At 38.3% G+C, this 14,326-nt stretch overlaps 1 protein-coding gene across 3 annotated transcripts in view; it reads left to right on the forward strand.

Annotated features, from left to right (window-relative positions):
* The window catches only part of si:ch211-51h4.2 (uncharacterized), a 67,829-nt gene that overhangs the window by 7,803 nt on the left and 45,700 nt on the right, over nucleotides 1-14,326 (forward strand). For all 3 annotated transcript variants that reach the window (XR_007814943.1, XM_018669800.1, XM_051077330.1), the window contains 4 exons: nucleotides 847-915; nucleotides 1,387-1,486; nucleotides 7,194-7,332; nucleotides 11,019-11,084. Coding sequence is in view for 2 of the 3 variants with exons in the window: in XM_018669800.1 (XP_018525316.1) it covers nucleotides 847-915; nucleotides 1,387-1,486; nucleotides 7,194-7,332; nucleotides 11,019-11,084 (374 nt within the window). In the remaining variant the exon portion in view is untranslated. The remainder of the gene's footprint in view (nucleotides 1-846; nucleotides 916-1,386; nucleotides 1,487-7,193; nucleotides 7,333-11,018; nucleotides 11,085-14,326) is intronic.

The following is a 14,326-nucleotide window of genomic DNA, read 5'->3' on the forward strand; positions in this document are numbered from 1 at the left end:
AACCTAAGCAAGTTTTCCATGCAACACATTGTCCCTGTGGTAAAAGTCTCTCCAAAGTACTGAAAATGTAATTTATCCACTTTAATGTCCACATGATAAACTTAGCTTGGCAAAACAATACAATCTCAAACAACTTGATAAGACATAAAGATTCTGATTATCCTGTTGCCAGTCAGATGTATGGATGTACACATCGCATTTCTTCTCTTTGGTGTCAAGGCATGAACATATTCTGTCTTAATACAGGACTGGACATTAATAGGAGACTATGTAAGAGGAAGTTATGTTGGATCTTCAAAGGAGCATTGTCATTTATCCATGGTCTTGATTTGTCTGTGACTGTCTGTCTGTGTACAGTTCTCAGAGATCTTGCATGGTGTAATGACACAAATGTTTTAGATCAGGACTTATGAAGTGATTGTCTGTACCTATATTTTGTTGGCACTCACCTGTTTTCCTGTTAACACTCGAAGAAGGTCCCTCACTGAAAACTGTTCTCCATAAATGAATGATGATCCATTCGCGAACCTGTTACTTTGCCATTTTGAGTCTATTGTCACACATACTATATGTCACGTATGTGTATTTGTAAAAAGCTGATTACAAACATGGTCGAGAAAAGTCTGTGTTCTGCAACTGAAATATAACTGAGGAAATCAGGTTTCCCTAAAAACCTAGCCGTGACATTACATGGCATTTAAAAAAAATCAGCTTACTGGAACAAGCAAGACTGTAATCTTGTTACTTAAATGCAAGTAAACTAAATGCATTGATATACATACTGTCTTTCAAGAAATTGCATGAACTAACCACACCCTAAATACATTTCCATCCCCTGTGATGCAGGCCTTGCTTATCTACCTGTTTGTGGAACTTCTTCAGAAATGTCAGGTGGTCCTGCTGGAATCTCTAAAGGTAAGCAGCTGAACAAACACTGTACCTGCATTTTACTTATTAGACTACACTGTTAACACTGAGAGCAGACTTTGAGCCTTAACTTCACTGGCAAGAAGCCACTAGAATAACATGGCAGACATTTTGATTTGTCATAAGAGGAAAAGCACAAGTGAACAAACTTTATTAAGGATAGCTTTGTTCCATCAGGTGGCCCAGTAAGCCATGACAGTCAGTCAGAATACATATACTAGGTCCCTGGAACCAGTTTACCTAAATGTAATACAGTTGATTTTAAAGTACTGATTAAAGCTGTGCTTTTCTTGCTGTGACATGCCAAATTGCGTGCTAAAAAAGGACTATAGTGTACAATATGTGATATATGCCACAAGTTTGTTATATCAATCAAAGTAATATGTCAAAAAAGGACATTTATAACCAGTTTAAACAGATAATTTAGTCATAACCACAGTGTCTCTATGTTGATCTTAGACAGATGTGGCAGAGTGTATTGTGATGGATCAGGTGGGTGTGGAGGATCCAGTTCTCACAGAGGATGAGGATGAAGATGAGGGTGAAAATGCAGAAGCAGGTAAGAAACCATTCATTTGTTTGTGAGAGGGCCAACACATGCTACAGGCTTTGCCTAATCCTTTTCGCTCAAGTATAATTTCAGCATGAGAGAGACAGTGAGTTACAGCGGCAAATGACTGCCTCATAAGCAGAAAGAAGGTAACAATTACAAATTGCTCTCTTGTTACCCTACTGAAATAAAGTTTTAAGTTAGATTAACAGTCAAAATGTTGTCACAGCAGTAACCTGCACTGTAAGAACTTTAATGGATTACACAGATAACTGTCTGATTTGATCTGAAAAAGACATTATAAGACTGCAGTGCAAAGCAGACATAATCTCTCTTTCAGAATAAAATAGAATCTTCTCAGTCTAATTTTCTACTGATCAGGTCGTATTTGAAAGTCCTGTCACTCTGCATTTACAGTCCAACCCTTCCAAAAACTCTGGCCATCTGTTGACTTGCTGGTGCTGGTCCAAATGGCCAACAGTGTGGTGGATCACATACCTGTGCTCACATATAAACAATAGCTGTTGTCATATGCCATTATTAGATTTAGTATGATTCAACTTTTTGTTTTTTTATGAATCGAGGACTTAACAGTGAGTGGTGTTTATATAACAAAGTGATTATATAGAAGTGAAGAAGTATGAAAACTTAAATTCCAAATCGTTTGTTGACTGCATTTACTTAAAAAAAAAGAGAGAAAATGTAATAAAATACTATAAGACAGTTCAAGTTACACTGCAGATCTCTTCACTATTGCAACACATTGTATGGAATTGCACTATATTGCATCGTAAACTGCTGCACCAGGACAGGACTGATTTGAATTATATTGATCTGTTAACTTGATGTTTTGGATCACTGATTGCATATTGAGATAAATCAAATAGATCTCTGTGGGTGAGATACACACACCTCCTGAAGTGATCATCTAAAAACCTCATTGATAAGCATCATTTTGAAGCATTTAACCAGGAGAGAATACTGAGGGTGATAGCAAGTCACCACGTTGTAAATATGTATATTGTAGTATGAGGCTTAGTTGTTTGATCCATTTTAATTTGTTGATGGTGTTGTTTGTTGATTCTTGTTTACACTTCTACAGCATAAACTCTATCAGTACAATAATATAGTCAAGCCATACTTACCACTGCAATTATCAATTATCTTTTCTCTCTTTTTTTGTTTGTTTCAGTTAGTGTTAAACTTATGTCACTGAACCTTAGCACTTCATGCATACATAAAATGACAGCGTGAAAGCAACTGGGTTTAGATGTTTCCTGTTTAAATCAAACTTTGCAAAGTGCAGCAGATTGGTTTGTACAACTAGAAACCATACTTAATACTCATAATATTTTTTACCCAGCTTTTATTAGCAACTGGCCTTTATTTGTCTGTGATAGCTGTTATTTGAAGTATTTGAAATGTCACTCCACTGTCTAACATTAAAGGTTTATTTGAATGACTTTTTCCCTCAGTGTTGTTACATTTTAATAATAAATTTCCATAATTATCACACCTCAAGAGGCAGTGTTGACTTGTTTTACACACCAACTCAAAAATCCTAGAATATTCACATTATTCTCAAAGCATTACACTGAGTCAAACCAGTGGCTGCTTGCCTCCAGCTACACTGTATAGTCACCAAAGACACGCATTGATCATTTCTGCGTGAATGTGTGCATGCACCAGTGTAACTAGTGCTTGCCCTTGGTTTGGATGAACAACCAGCATGACACTGCCTCCTTTTCAACACTGAATGGCAAAAGCTATTTGTCCCTGGATGTAAGAAATCTGCTGAAGCAAAATGCATATTCAGTTGTTACAGTTTAATCTCCCCTGCTCACTTCTGTCTATTTTTATCATCTCCAGTACAAGCATCATGTGGCCAAAATTTATACAGATGTATTTACACTTTCAGGCCCTCAGGGATATCAGACAATACGCAGAAAACCATTCAACCATGATTACTGGTGGATTGGTGATGAGGCTTATTGCAGGCTGATCCTGTTATTTCCTACTAAAATGTCAAGCTTTCTCTTTACACTTCTGAATGGATAGCTATATGCACATGCAGAACTATTTTCAAAGGTTCATATGTAAAAATAAACACTCTGAATCACTGAATGTACAGATCAGTCATAAAATGCCTTGAGATCTGGGTGTGCTCAGTCCTAAGTCTACAACTAACCACTTCAAGTACTGTATGTGTGAAGAGGGACGGTCATATTATATTATATATACACACTGATCAGCCACAATATCCCAATGCCAGACACCACAGGACACCCTCAGAGGTCCCATCTCCATGCTCTTAATGGGTCAGAGCTGTTCTAGTGGCACAAGGGGGACCTACACAATATTATGCAAGTGGTTTTAATGTTTATATATATATATATATATATATATATTATATATATATATATATCAAACTAACTCTCCAGGCTATGTGTCTGAGAACCTGCTGTTTATTTTCTTAACTTTGATCATTTTCCTGTGACAAGACAATTGGCGAGTTTTGAGAGTTTTTTTTTTTTTTTTTAAACTCAGTCCAGTTTGCTCAAGTGTAGTCTACAATGAAATTAAGCAATTTATGCTGAAGCCTTCACAAAGGGTTTATCCCATGATTTAAGAACTGCTTTATAATTATATGGACCAGTGGTTTCTTAGGCTGCTTTACTTCTAAGCTGCTTGGGTGACCCATTGACAGGAAAATTTATATTGTATAATGGCTAATTTGTTGTCTATGTAACTTGTCATATCTCATTTTCAATAATAGCATTAAGTCCATTGGCTCTGTATTTAGTAATGCACAGTACTGGCACTTTTTGGTTTTGCTGGTCATGTTCTTGCAGTTTCTGTTTACTGCTACCTAAGGCAAGTTACAGGAGGCTAGTGCATTAAATTGTGTTGGTAATGCACACAGTTCTGCTTGCTAATAATCTAGCAGCACTGCATGTGCCTTAGGATTTAGCATTGTCGTTGCATATTATCAGTATGAATAATCATTTTAATAGCAAAGGAAAAGCTCTGACTGCTCTGTTGGCAGCACGTTGACAACAAGCCTCCCTGGCTTTGTTAGCAGCAATAGTTTTACATTTTGCCATTAGAGTCCCTTTAAATTCCTCATAAACTTACAGAATAAATGTCCATTCTTAGTCTGAAAACAAGTCATACCACAACTCTCTGCCTGTCCCTTTAATGCACACACACAAAGTCAAAAAACTAACAGTTAACACTGACTCAACTGACCAACATCTTAACCACCATCTCAGTACCGTTTAACACCATGCCTTCCCCAGATCACCCCACATTAAATCAGCGAAGGTTAATCTCCCTGCATAGTACAGGCCTCAGCTGAGGGATGGTAAGTGGTTTCAGTGATAAATACGTAAGACAGTCTATGGTGGGAAATGGATGGGGGGGTGGGGGAGTGAGGAGCTCTGGATCTGGACAGCAGGTGGTGGTCTGGTGAGCGAGGAGGCCGGGAAGTCGAGCAGTAGGTGAGGGTTATGGAGACTGGCAGGCAGTGGCAGGGGAATGGAGTGGTACAGAGGGAGCAGCGGAGACCAAAGGCTTGAAGCAAGTAAACAGCGTGGCAGGGTAATGACAGTCAGGCAGGTGAGTACAGCTGCTGCAGGCAGGTGAATACTGTGGCACAAGGAGAGCACAAATGAACAAAAACAAGAAATAACTCAGTGTCAAAACACTTGGCAAGCCAAGTTAGCCACAGAGCATGCAGAACAATCTGCCAACAAGTGATTGGGGAGCCAGGGTTTTTATACTGAGCTTGATGACTAATGGGAAGCAGGTGAGCCAGGACTGGGGCTGTGCTACGCATCTACAAAAGCACACACACACACACACACACACACACACACACACACACAAGGGAGAGGAGACACCAGGGGAGAACAGACAAGGAAACAAAAAGCAGGAAGCACTGGGAAATTCATCACTCAGAGAGCTCTAACAATGGCTCGAATAGTCAAAAATATCTCCTTTCCCTAACCACTTTTCATTGACCTCGATGGAAAAGGTCAAGGAATGATGCACAGGAGAACTGATAAGGATGTAGGAAAAGAGAACTGTGGTAATATTTATGTAAAGTTTGCTAACGTTAGCTAACATTAGCTAATATAAGCTACAAGTATTTTTTTGTGCTGGAAAAGTACATGTGCTGATGTACTGTACTTGAGTACAGTTTTGAAGTACTATTATTTCCATTTTGTGCTCCAGTCAGACCTAACTACATTTCAAAGGGAAGTATTGTACTTTTTACTTCACTGCATTTATCAGACAGCAATTTAGTTACTACTTACCAGTTTTTGCATACAAAACACATGGTCAGTTCATGAAATATGATGCATTGTTAAAAGGCTTTCTATTCTTTTCTGTCTCAACAAGATAAAATCAGGTATTTAATTTAAGTACTTACCTTTCTTTCTTTAATTGCATAAATTCAAACATTATAGATTGGAACAGAGGACTTTCAAACACCTTTGTTCCCCACCAGGTTGTCCATATAACAAAAAAGTGAAAAACAAAGATAACGAGCTGAGAGAGGATTATGTGATTTATATATTAAATATTTGTCCACTAGTGTCCACTAGTGTAAACAAGTTATCGTTATCTAATCAGATCAGACAAAAACACCTCTTAATCATAAAAGTTGCATGAGCATGCTGTGCAGAAGCTGGTGTAGAGGACTGGCACCTTTTTTTATTTAAACAGGAGCACTTGGCGCAGATGGTGACGGTGGTATGTTTGTGTGTATGTGTGTCAAAGCTGTACTTTTTATATAACAGACTCTTGCATTGGCATTAATTTAACATGCTTGTTTTCCATTAATTTAACATTCTCATTTTGACTATCATGTTTAATAATGTACACTCTGCCAGGACCACTTACATCAAAGTTATTACACCATAAACAGGCGGTACAATTAGAATTTGCTGAATGGCTCTGTCCTTGCAGCGTGCATGGGAGCTCAGACCAAGAAGAGCAGCAACAGTCCCCCTGGGTTAGTTGAAGAACATTGTTCAAGTTCTGAAGAGTCAGCATTGTGAGGATTCTTAAATGATCTTCTAAAGAACAACATGTAATACAATCAATAGTTTATGCAGAATATGAAAATAATGTATGACAGTGGAGCTAAGGTTGGCGATGAATGAATGGCTGTGATAAAACTGTGGTTGGAGCTTAGTGGTACATTTAAACAAGCCCTCGATCACTATTTATTTAAGACTATTTCCCACTTATCATTTCTGGCGCTTGATCTCTGTCTCCTGAAAACACTGAAGAACACTCATTATCAGTTATTATCAGTCATTAGCAGTCATGTTCCCGCTAAGACATTGTGGAGTTAACCAGGGGGCCATGGCCTCCCCAAGGACCTCAAAATAAATTTGAGGGGTTACAAACCTAAGAATAATAATAATAATAATTGGATTTACAAAAATAAAATCAGATAACTCATAGATGTTTTGTTTTGCATATTTAATTTCAGTTTATCCTTCAAATAAAACAATCTTTAGAGGAAAAACTCACTTCCATATCTTCAGTGACCTGTGATGAGAGATCACAAGTCACCTGCATTGCCTTATTTGAAACTGTGAATCACAGCTCTAAGTTTGGTGACTTATATCTAATAATTCATATCACTGATGGGATCATCAGTGAACTGACAGCATTGTAAATCTGTCTGGGTTTTTTTCAGATACAGGTTTACTACAGCCAGATGCAGTTGCTCTGCACAACCAGGAAGATGGCCTGCAGCCCAACCTTCATCTGCTCGGCCACCTCTTCCTCTCCCGGCCCATGAGCCACGCCTTCAACTGCATCCTCCTCTTCCAGTTGTAAGTTACCATGGCAATGACCTTTACAGGATCTTAATATTGCAACATTTAACAATCATGCATCATACATAAATAACACTGAATGGGGGAGGGAGCATGAGGCAGAGTGTGTTTTTTTTTTTTTTTTCATCACTGCAGTCAACGCACAATATATGTTCAAGTTCAACCTTTGTTATCGTCCCCTGAACTGTTCTCCCATTCAGATATGAATTTTTGCTTTCATAGATGCGATTTATCACAGTTGTCTCCCAACAATATGTTCAAAAGTATGTCTGATATAAAAGGATAAAATTTCAAATGAAATTATAAAATATAAAATTTTCAGGGTCTTGATTTGTTGTCAAATCTATAAGAAAGTTTCTCATTGTCAGGATAGTGAGTCATCCTAGCAAGGACGAGATCAAAGTTACTTTCACTATCTAAGAGAAAACTGGCTCAGATAAATCAAACTACTGCTTAAAAGACAGACATGTCACTAGAAAGACATACTTAAAAGCAGAAGAAAAGCACACTTGCAAACTTTTGCCTGAACTGAAGCAACTAAACACACTGTCCCTGAGGTACCATGAAATCAGCTGATGCAGGTTTTCAGATACAAATAAAAACCATGACTGCCCTATACCGCCTATACCTGTCCTTTATGAATTTACCTTAAATATGTGTACAAACGGACTAATTAATGTAATGTAAAGTATGAGACTTACTTTTAAGGTACATAATAAGAACAGGTACTCTCTCTCAATTATAAGTTAGTCCTAGTTACAATTTAATACGTAATATTTATGACATACTGTCATTAAACTATGAGAATATTTCCTTAGTTTTGACATATTGTAAGTCTTGAGTATGAGAAAATATAATCAGTTTAAAAATTGTGTCATTTCTGTTTTAAAGGTTTAAAGGCTTCCATGACATTAATTTCAACAGCATGTGGAAAAACATAACAGTGGCACAGATCAATACAGACTAAAGTTAAAATACTGACTCCAGACCTCTATCACACTCAATTATAACCCAAGTCATATCATAACATATGGTTTCACTGTTTGTTCTGCTTAACCATTATTACAGGAACACAGTGTGATATCCTAGAACAGTGTTAACAAGGAAACCTGCTAAGTCATTTCAGTATCAGTAGTCTGGACCAGACCAGTACAACAACTCTCAACTGAGCGAGGGCAGCAGACTTGTGTAAAAACTGTCCTTGAGGTTCAGACTTTATATCATTGGCTTGTGCTGCACAGTCTTGAGATATTGAGAGTTACAAGCTTGAGCCAAATACAGATAAAATATGATCAGTCCTGCAGCATCTGCAGTCCACTGGCTTTTTAGGGTGACCAATGTGTTCTCAGTCACTGTTTTCTATCCTTAATTTAAATTTGACAGCTTGTAAATGAAACCATGCATAAAAGTTCTAAATCATGTGTGGCTAGTTTGTGTAGAAGTGGTCCTGTTATTGAAGAATACACAATGCATTCACTGCAATCAGAAAAGTACTGTACTTTATTTTTCATTAGAAACACACTGTACTTTAAAACACACCATTGTCCCTGCTATAAAAGTAAAGGGATGTTTTATTTCCCTGAAGGAGAACTGCATTTTGTTTCTGTTTCTTATCAATTTCTCCAATGGCTCCATACTAATGGTCTATCTGCCCCCCTCAGTTAAAGTAATGGTCTGGAAAAATCATTGTATAGGCTTGTATTTATTGTTTATTTGAGAAAAACACAGATGCATCAACCAAAAACATGGCTTCAATTAGGGCTAGGACTGACTGTTGCCACTGGGGACACTCACTTGTCTGCCATGTTACATGCTGCATAGTATTTTTCTTTTCATGTAGCACAGGAGTGCAGCATAAATTGATATGGTCTTATAATGCTAGTAGCATCGACAGGATGGTGTGTCGATTTGTGTGGCTTTTGATGTGTGTGTCCTTATGGGTACAGAAGAGGGGGACGCGGCCTTTAGCATCGCTGGTGGAAGGTCTTGTTATCAGTGTGGGAGCAGCTCTGTAACACCTGGCCAATCGATAGTTCCCTCATTGTGTTCAAGGAGGCTTAGTGGTCGATCAATGCCAAGGCTCGACCACACACATACGCGCCTCACAAACATGACCTGCATCTTTTACCCTTGGCTGTTCATGCACTGCCCTACATGGTGGAGATGTTGTACGACACACAGTATGACACAGTTATACTGTATACAGCACATGGAAACATGCAAATACACACACACGCACACACACACACACACCACACACACACACACACACAGAGTTCATTGAAAAAGTCACACAGTTAACAGTGACTATATATTTTTTGTAACTTAGATGTATTAAACAAAATACTTGTGGTATGGATTCCACAGTGTTGGAAACATTCCTCTGAGATTCTGGTCCATGTTGACATGATTGCATCACATCATTAATGCAGGTTTGTCAGCTCCATGTTCATGCTTTAAATCTTCTGTTCTACCACAGCCTTAAGGTCACTGAAGTACACTGAACTCATTGTCATGTTAATGAGACAACTTCTGCTTTTGACACGGTGCATTCCCATGCTGGAAGTAGCCATTAGAAGATAGTAAATTGTGGCCATAAACAGATGCACTTGCTTTTAAAAATACTGAGCGGCCATGAAGATTCTTCTGAGAACTTGCCTTCCCTTAATAAACACATATCAAAATTAAATCAAACTTAAGTGAAATTTCACTCAGAGATGGCTAAAATGTTTTTGTGTGCTGTTTGTGTGTTTACAGAGAGTAGGAATCAGAGTTTCTGTTCAAATTAGCAGAAAATATGCGCCTAACTCCTGAAGACCTAAGTTAACTTTGTAATTTCTCTGTTTATTTTCAATTAAAGACATTTTCCCTTTACATCTTGAGTTTGAATCATCTTGCAGCTTTGACATTGCTGGTTCTCTGTTCTTTGCCTTGCATCTTTGGTACGTCAAAAATAAAAAAATAAAAATATGGCTTGGACTGCTGGAGATGAGAGGACTAGCCTGCATGAAACTTCTTAAATTTGTTGGCATTTCCTTTGAAGATTTGAAAGAGAGGAGATTTGAAAGTGTGGGTGTAACTCAGCTCTCCAAACACTGTCTGGAGAAACTGCTAATGGATTTGCGCTCTCAACAACCAACTGTTGAGAGATTATAGAGGCTTAAACTTATAAGGAACGGAACAGATGTTGAGCTGTAAAAACCTGTCTTGTCATTCTTTCTAATGTTGAGCAACATCCTACTACTTTACGAAGGCACAACATTTTCCAAACAGATTTCTGGCTTGATGTGAGTGTGTGATGCTTAAAGTACATATGAAATATACAACTAAGACATTTGCTTTAAGTGGCCCCTAAAGGCGACTTTTGTTTTGAGCAAATATAAGATATAGAAGTTGCAGAGGATTGAGGCATTTCGCTGCAAATAAGAAATGATTTTAAAATTAAATCTCTAGGCTGTTCATAGCCTCAAGCACCATGATGATGCAACATCCTAATGTTTAATACAGTGTAGGAGTGTTTGTTCAACTTTTGACTTTATCTTGGAGAGTAGTAACCAGCTCAGTAGATGATGACTAATCACTGTCTAATACCCAACAACCTCTCTTTCTCTGCTTTTGCATCCCCATTTTTCTTTGCCACTCCTTTTAACTTTTTTTTCTTCTCTTATTCTTTCTTTCCCCAGTATTTCTATTGGCATTAGTTATGTCTTAGCTGGCAGTGAGGCCTTTGCTGCTCTTCTTAATATCAGGTAAGTCCTCCACACACACAAAACATCTGGAGATAAAAAGAATAATAATGTCAGATATCAGACTGTAATGAAAGTATTTTTTTCTTTTATATTATCCTGAGTAACTTAATATTACATTGGCCGGAGTACAGCATATAATTATAATGAGTTTGGTTTTCCTCCTACACACAGTATTTTCACTGAGTTCCCTTTAAAGTTAGCAGCTCTTTGTGACTCAGAATGAGTCAAATACAGGAAAAGTTAACAAAGAATTAAACACTTCACTAAACAGGGAAATATGTTGTTGAAAGGGTGATGTGCCAAGAAAATAATACGTTATTGCAGGCTTTCATCTTGTCATTATCAGAGGTGGAAATAGTGATTATTAACAAAAATCTTCAGTCTTCCACATCAGTCTGACCCACCATCAGCTCCACTTTCATTACTCAAAAAGCTGAAGTTGAAAGTGATGTGTCAGTTCAGAGAAGTGTTGCTAAAGGCTATGTGATTTCACAATGAAATCTTTTTTCTTGAAATTGAATTTTTGAAACACTGATGCAGCCCTGAAAGACGATAGCTGCCCACTAGAATGGGAGGGTCTGAAAGTATTGCATGAACTTGCAGCATTCCTTTTTAATTAAAGCAAACAAACACACACACACACACACACACACACACACACAGCAAAAATGTGAGATTCAGAGGGGAGATTTATTTTTATTTTCTGTACTGGATGACTAATCCCAGTCTGAAATTTAAACCTCTACTAATGCATGCTAAATGAATAATTAGCCAAGTCCTCTCATCTGTCACTCAGTTCATGTAACACTGTGACTGCTTTTTTCAAGAGGGTAAACTGGCCTAATTGACTGACATGAGTCCGTATCTATAGATGTACTTTTTTTGTACAACAGTTTTTTTTTTCTTCTTAAATTAAAGGTATTGACAATTAAAGGTATTGACAACAATCTCGGCATGGTCTAACAGTGGCATCTTCCTTAGCAGACTGAGTTTCCCCATTTATCATGAAAAAAAAGGAGATTTAAGTATTTACAATAAAAGGAAAGTAAACACTGTATATGGAAACCATGTTCTAGTGTCATTTATACAGCTCTAATACTATTGTAATATGTTTCTGTGTTACACATGTAGATTATAAGGTTTCTTATTAAGACAGTTTCCTCTGAAATGTAGTGGAGAATAATTGTGAAGTTTCATAACAAAATACCAAAAACTATACTTTCCATAAAAGGTTTCTGTTTTTTTTTTCCTTTGCTACCAGCTTCTTGCTGTTATCTGCAAAAAATGATGTATTAACAGTGCTCATCCATTGAATGAGAGCCTCACTCAGGTCAGATTTGAGCTGTGAATCTCTTCCTTGAAACACCTGGTCTCACTGCTGTGAGCCCATTCCAGCTGCTCAGTGACCTCTTTAATTGTTCGCTCAGCTTCTGCAGTAGAGTAGGCGTAGTTACTGTGAACTGCATCCAGCTGGGTTGTTTTGAGGTGCATTCATTTACATCATTCTGTTCAAGTAAGCCCTCCAAAACTAAACTACATCCAGAAAATATAATTAACCAAAGTCCCTCGTAAACAAGAGACATGGTTGCAGTGATTTTTCTCCACCAGAGTCCTTGAAAAAAGCCCCCTGAAAAGCTTTGGTTCTAAAAACCTCAGTGCACCATGGGCAATATTTGGTGGCATTACAGATTTCAGTCAAGAGGTACAGATGGTTCAGTCATGTTGAGTTAAGTGCGACAAATTTTTCAACAAGATATCACAACTCAAAATGTGCTCTAGTGATCAGTGAAATCTTTTAAGCCAGTCTGCCTGAAATCAGATGACCATCCAGTTATTATTTACAATTATTTTCCTCTTGCATGACAAGTAGTATGGAGAGTGTGGTAAGGTGTCACACACATGCACATTGCTATTCACCGAAGTGCTACAGTGCTACTCACCAAAATGCATTTTGTGCATTCCTGAGGGGAGGCGCAGGGGGTTTACAATGTGACACTACTTTTGCTGCTGAGTAATCGACATGTATTAATTAATGTGTTTGAACTGAAGTTGTTCGAACTGCATATTGTATTATCATGACTGATGTTGTTGCAACTCCTGCAGCACTCTTAAGTTGACCCCCCCCACTCCCAAAAACCCCCTCCCCAAGACTATAATTACCTTTATCAGTTAACAGGACTAATTTACTTCGTCATGCCCCAGTAAATACTTAACCCAAATAATATTATTCACACTCGGGGGTCGGTTGGACTGCTTCACTGGTACGCCTGGGTGCTTCATTATCAGGCTGCTAAGCGCCAGGGGAGATGCTGCGATGCGTTTGTGGGAGTGGGAAGGCAGAGTTACTGGAGTGAGAAAACCTTGGGCTGCCTCTTTTGGATAAACCACCTTATTCCCCCTCCCCAGGGGCAGCAATCAATAGGTTACTGCAGGTCTCTGCACAAAAACTCTCCTCTCAGTCCCACTGCTGTAGAATGGTGGGTGTCTTGGAAACAGACCCCACTGAGAGCTGCAAGGTTTAAAGCATTACTGAAATTCAGCTTCAACCCAAGGACCAGATTATTGTGTCTTAATATTCTTTCAATAGAGTTTTAGGCTTAAAAAGGGCTCATATTATATCTAGCTTGAAATATTAGAAGATTAAAACACTGTCTTTAACCATTAAATCTCATGTGTTTAATTAAAATAGATGGTCCAGTCACCTTTGTTCCTACTGGCAAGTGAACTTGAATCTTGTAATCTCACTTCTAAGGATTGATACAATTGGCATAATAAGGTAACAATCGACCATCCATCCATCCATTAGTTACAGTATACCGCTTATCCTTTGAGGGTCACAGAGGGCTAGAGCCAATCCCAGCTGACATTGGGATTGGCACCCTGGATAAACTGGCAGTCTATAACAGGACTGATATACAGAGACAAACCACCATTCACACTCACATTCACACAATTTAGAGTCAGAAATTAACCTGCATGTCTTTGGACTGATGGGAGGAAGCTGGAGTACCTGGAGAGAACTCACACACAGGCACAGGGAGAACATGGAAACTCCACACAGAAAAGCCCTGGCTGAACTGGGGCTTGAGCCCAGATCCTGCTCGCTGTGAGGTAGCAGTATTAACCCACAGAAAACATCTACAGGCAAATTAGAGTCACCACTTCATCAAACCTTACCTGACTGCTAACCCTTGCTCCACCGTGCCTCCCTACAATCGACCATTACTTTGAGTATTTTTATT

This window comes from Lates calcarifer, linkage group LG17, assembly GCF_001640805.2.
Source record: "Lates calcarifer isolate ASB-BC8 linkage group LG17, TLL_Latcal_v3, whole genome shotgun sequence".
Taxonomy (NCBI): domain Eukaryota; kingdom Metazoa; phylum Chordata; class Actinopteri; family Centropomidae; genus Lates; species Lates calcarifer.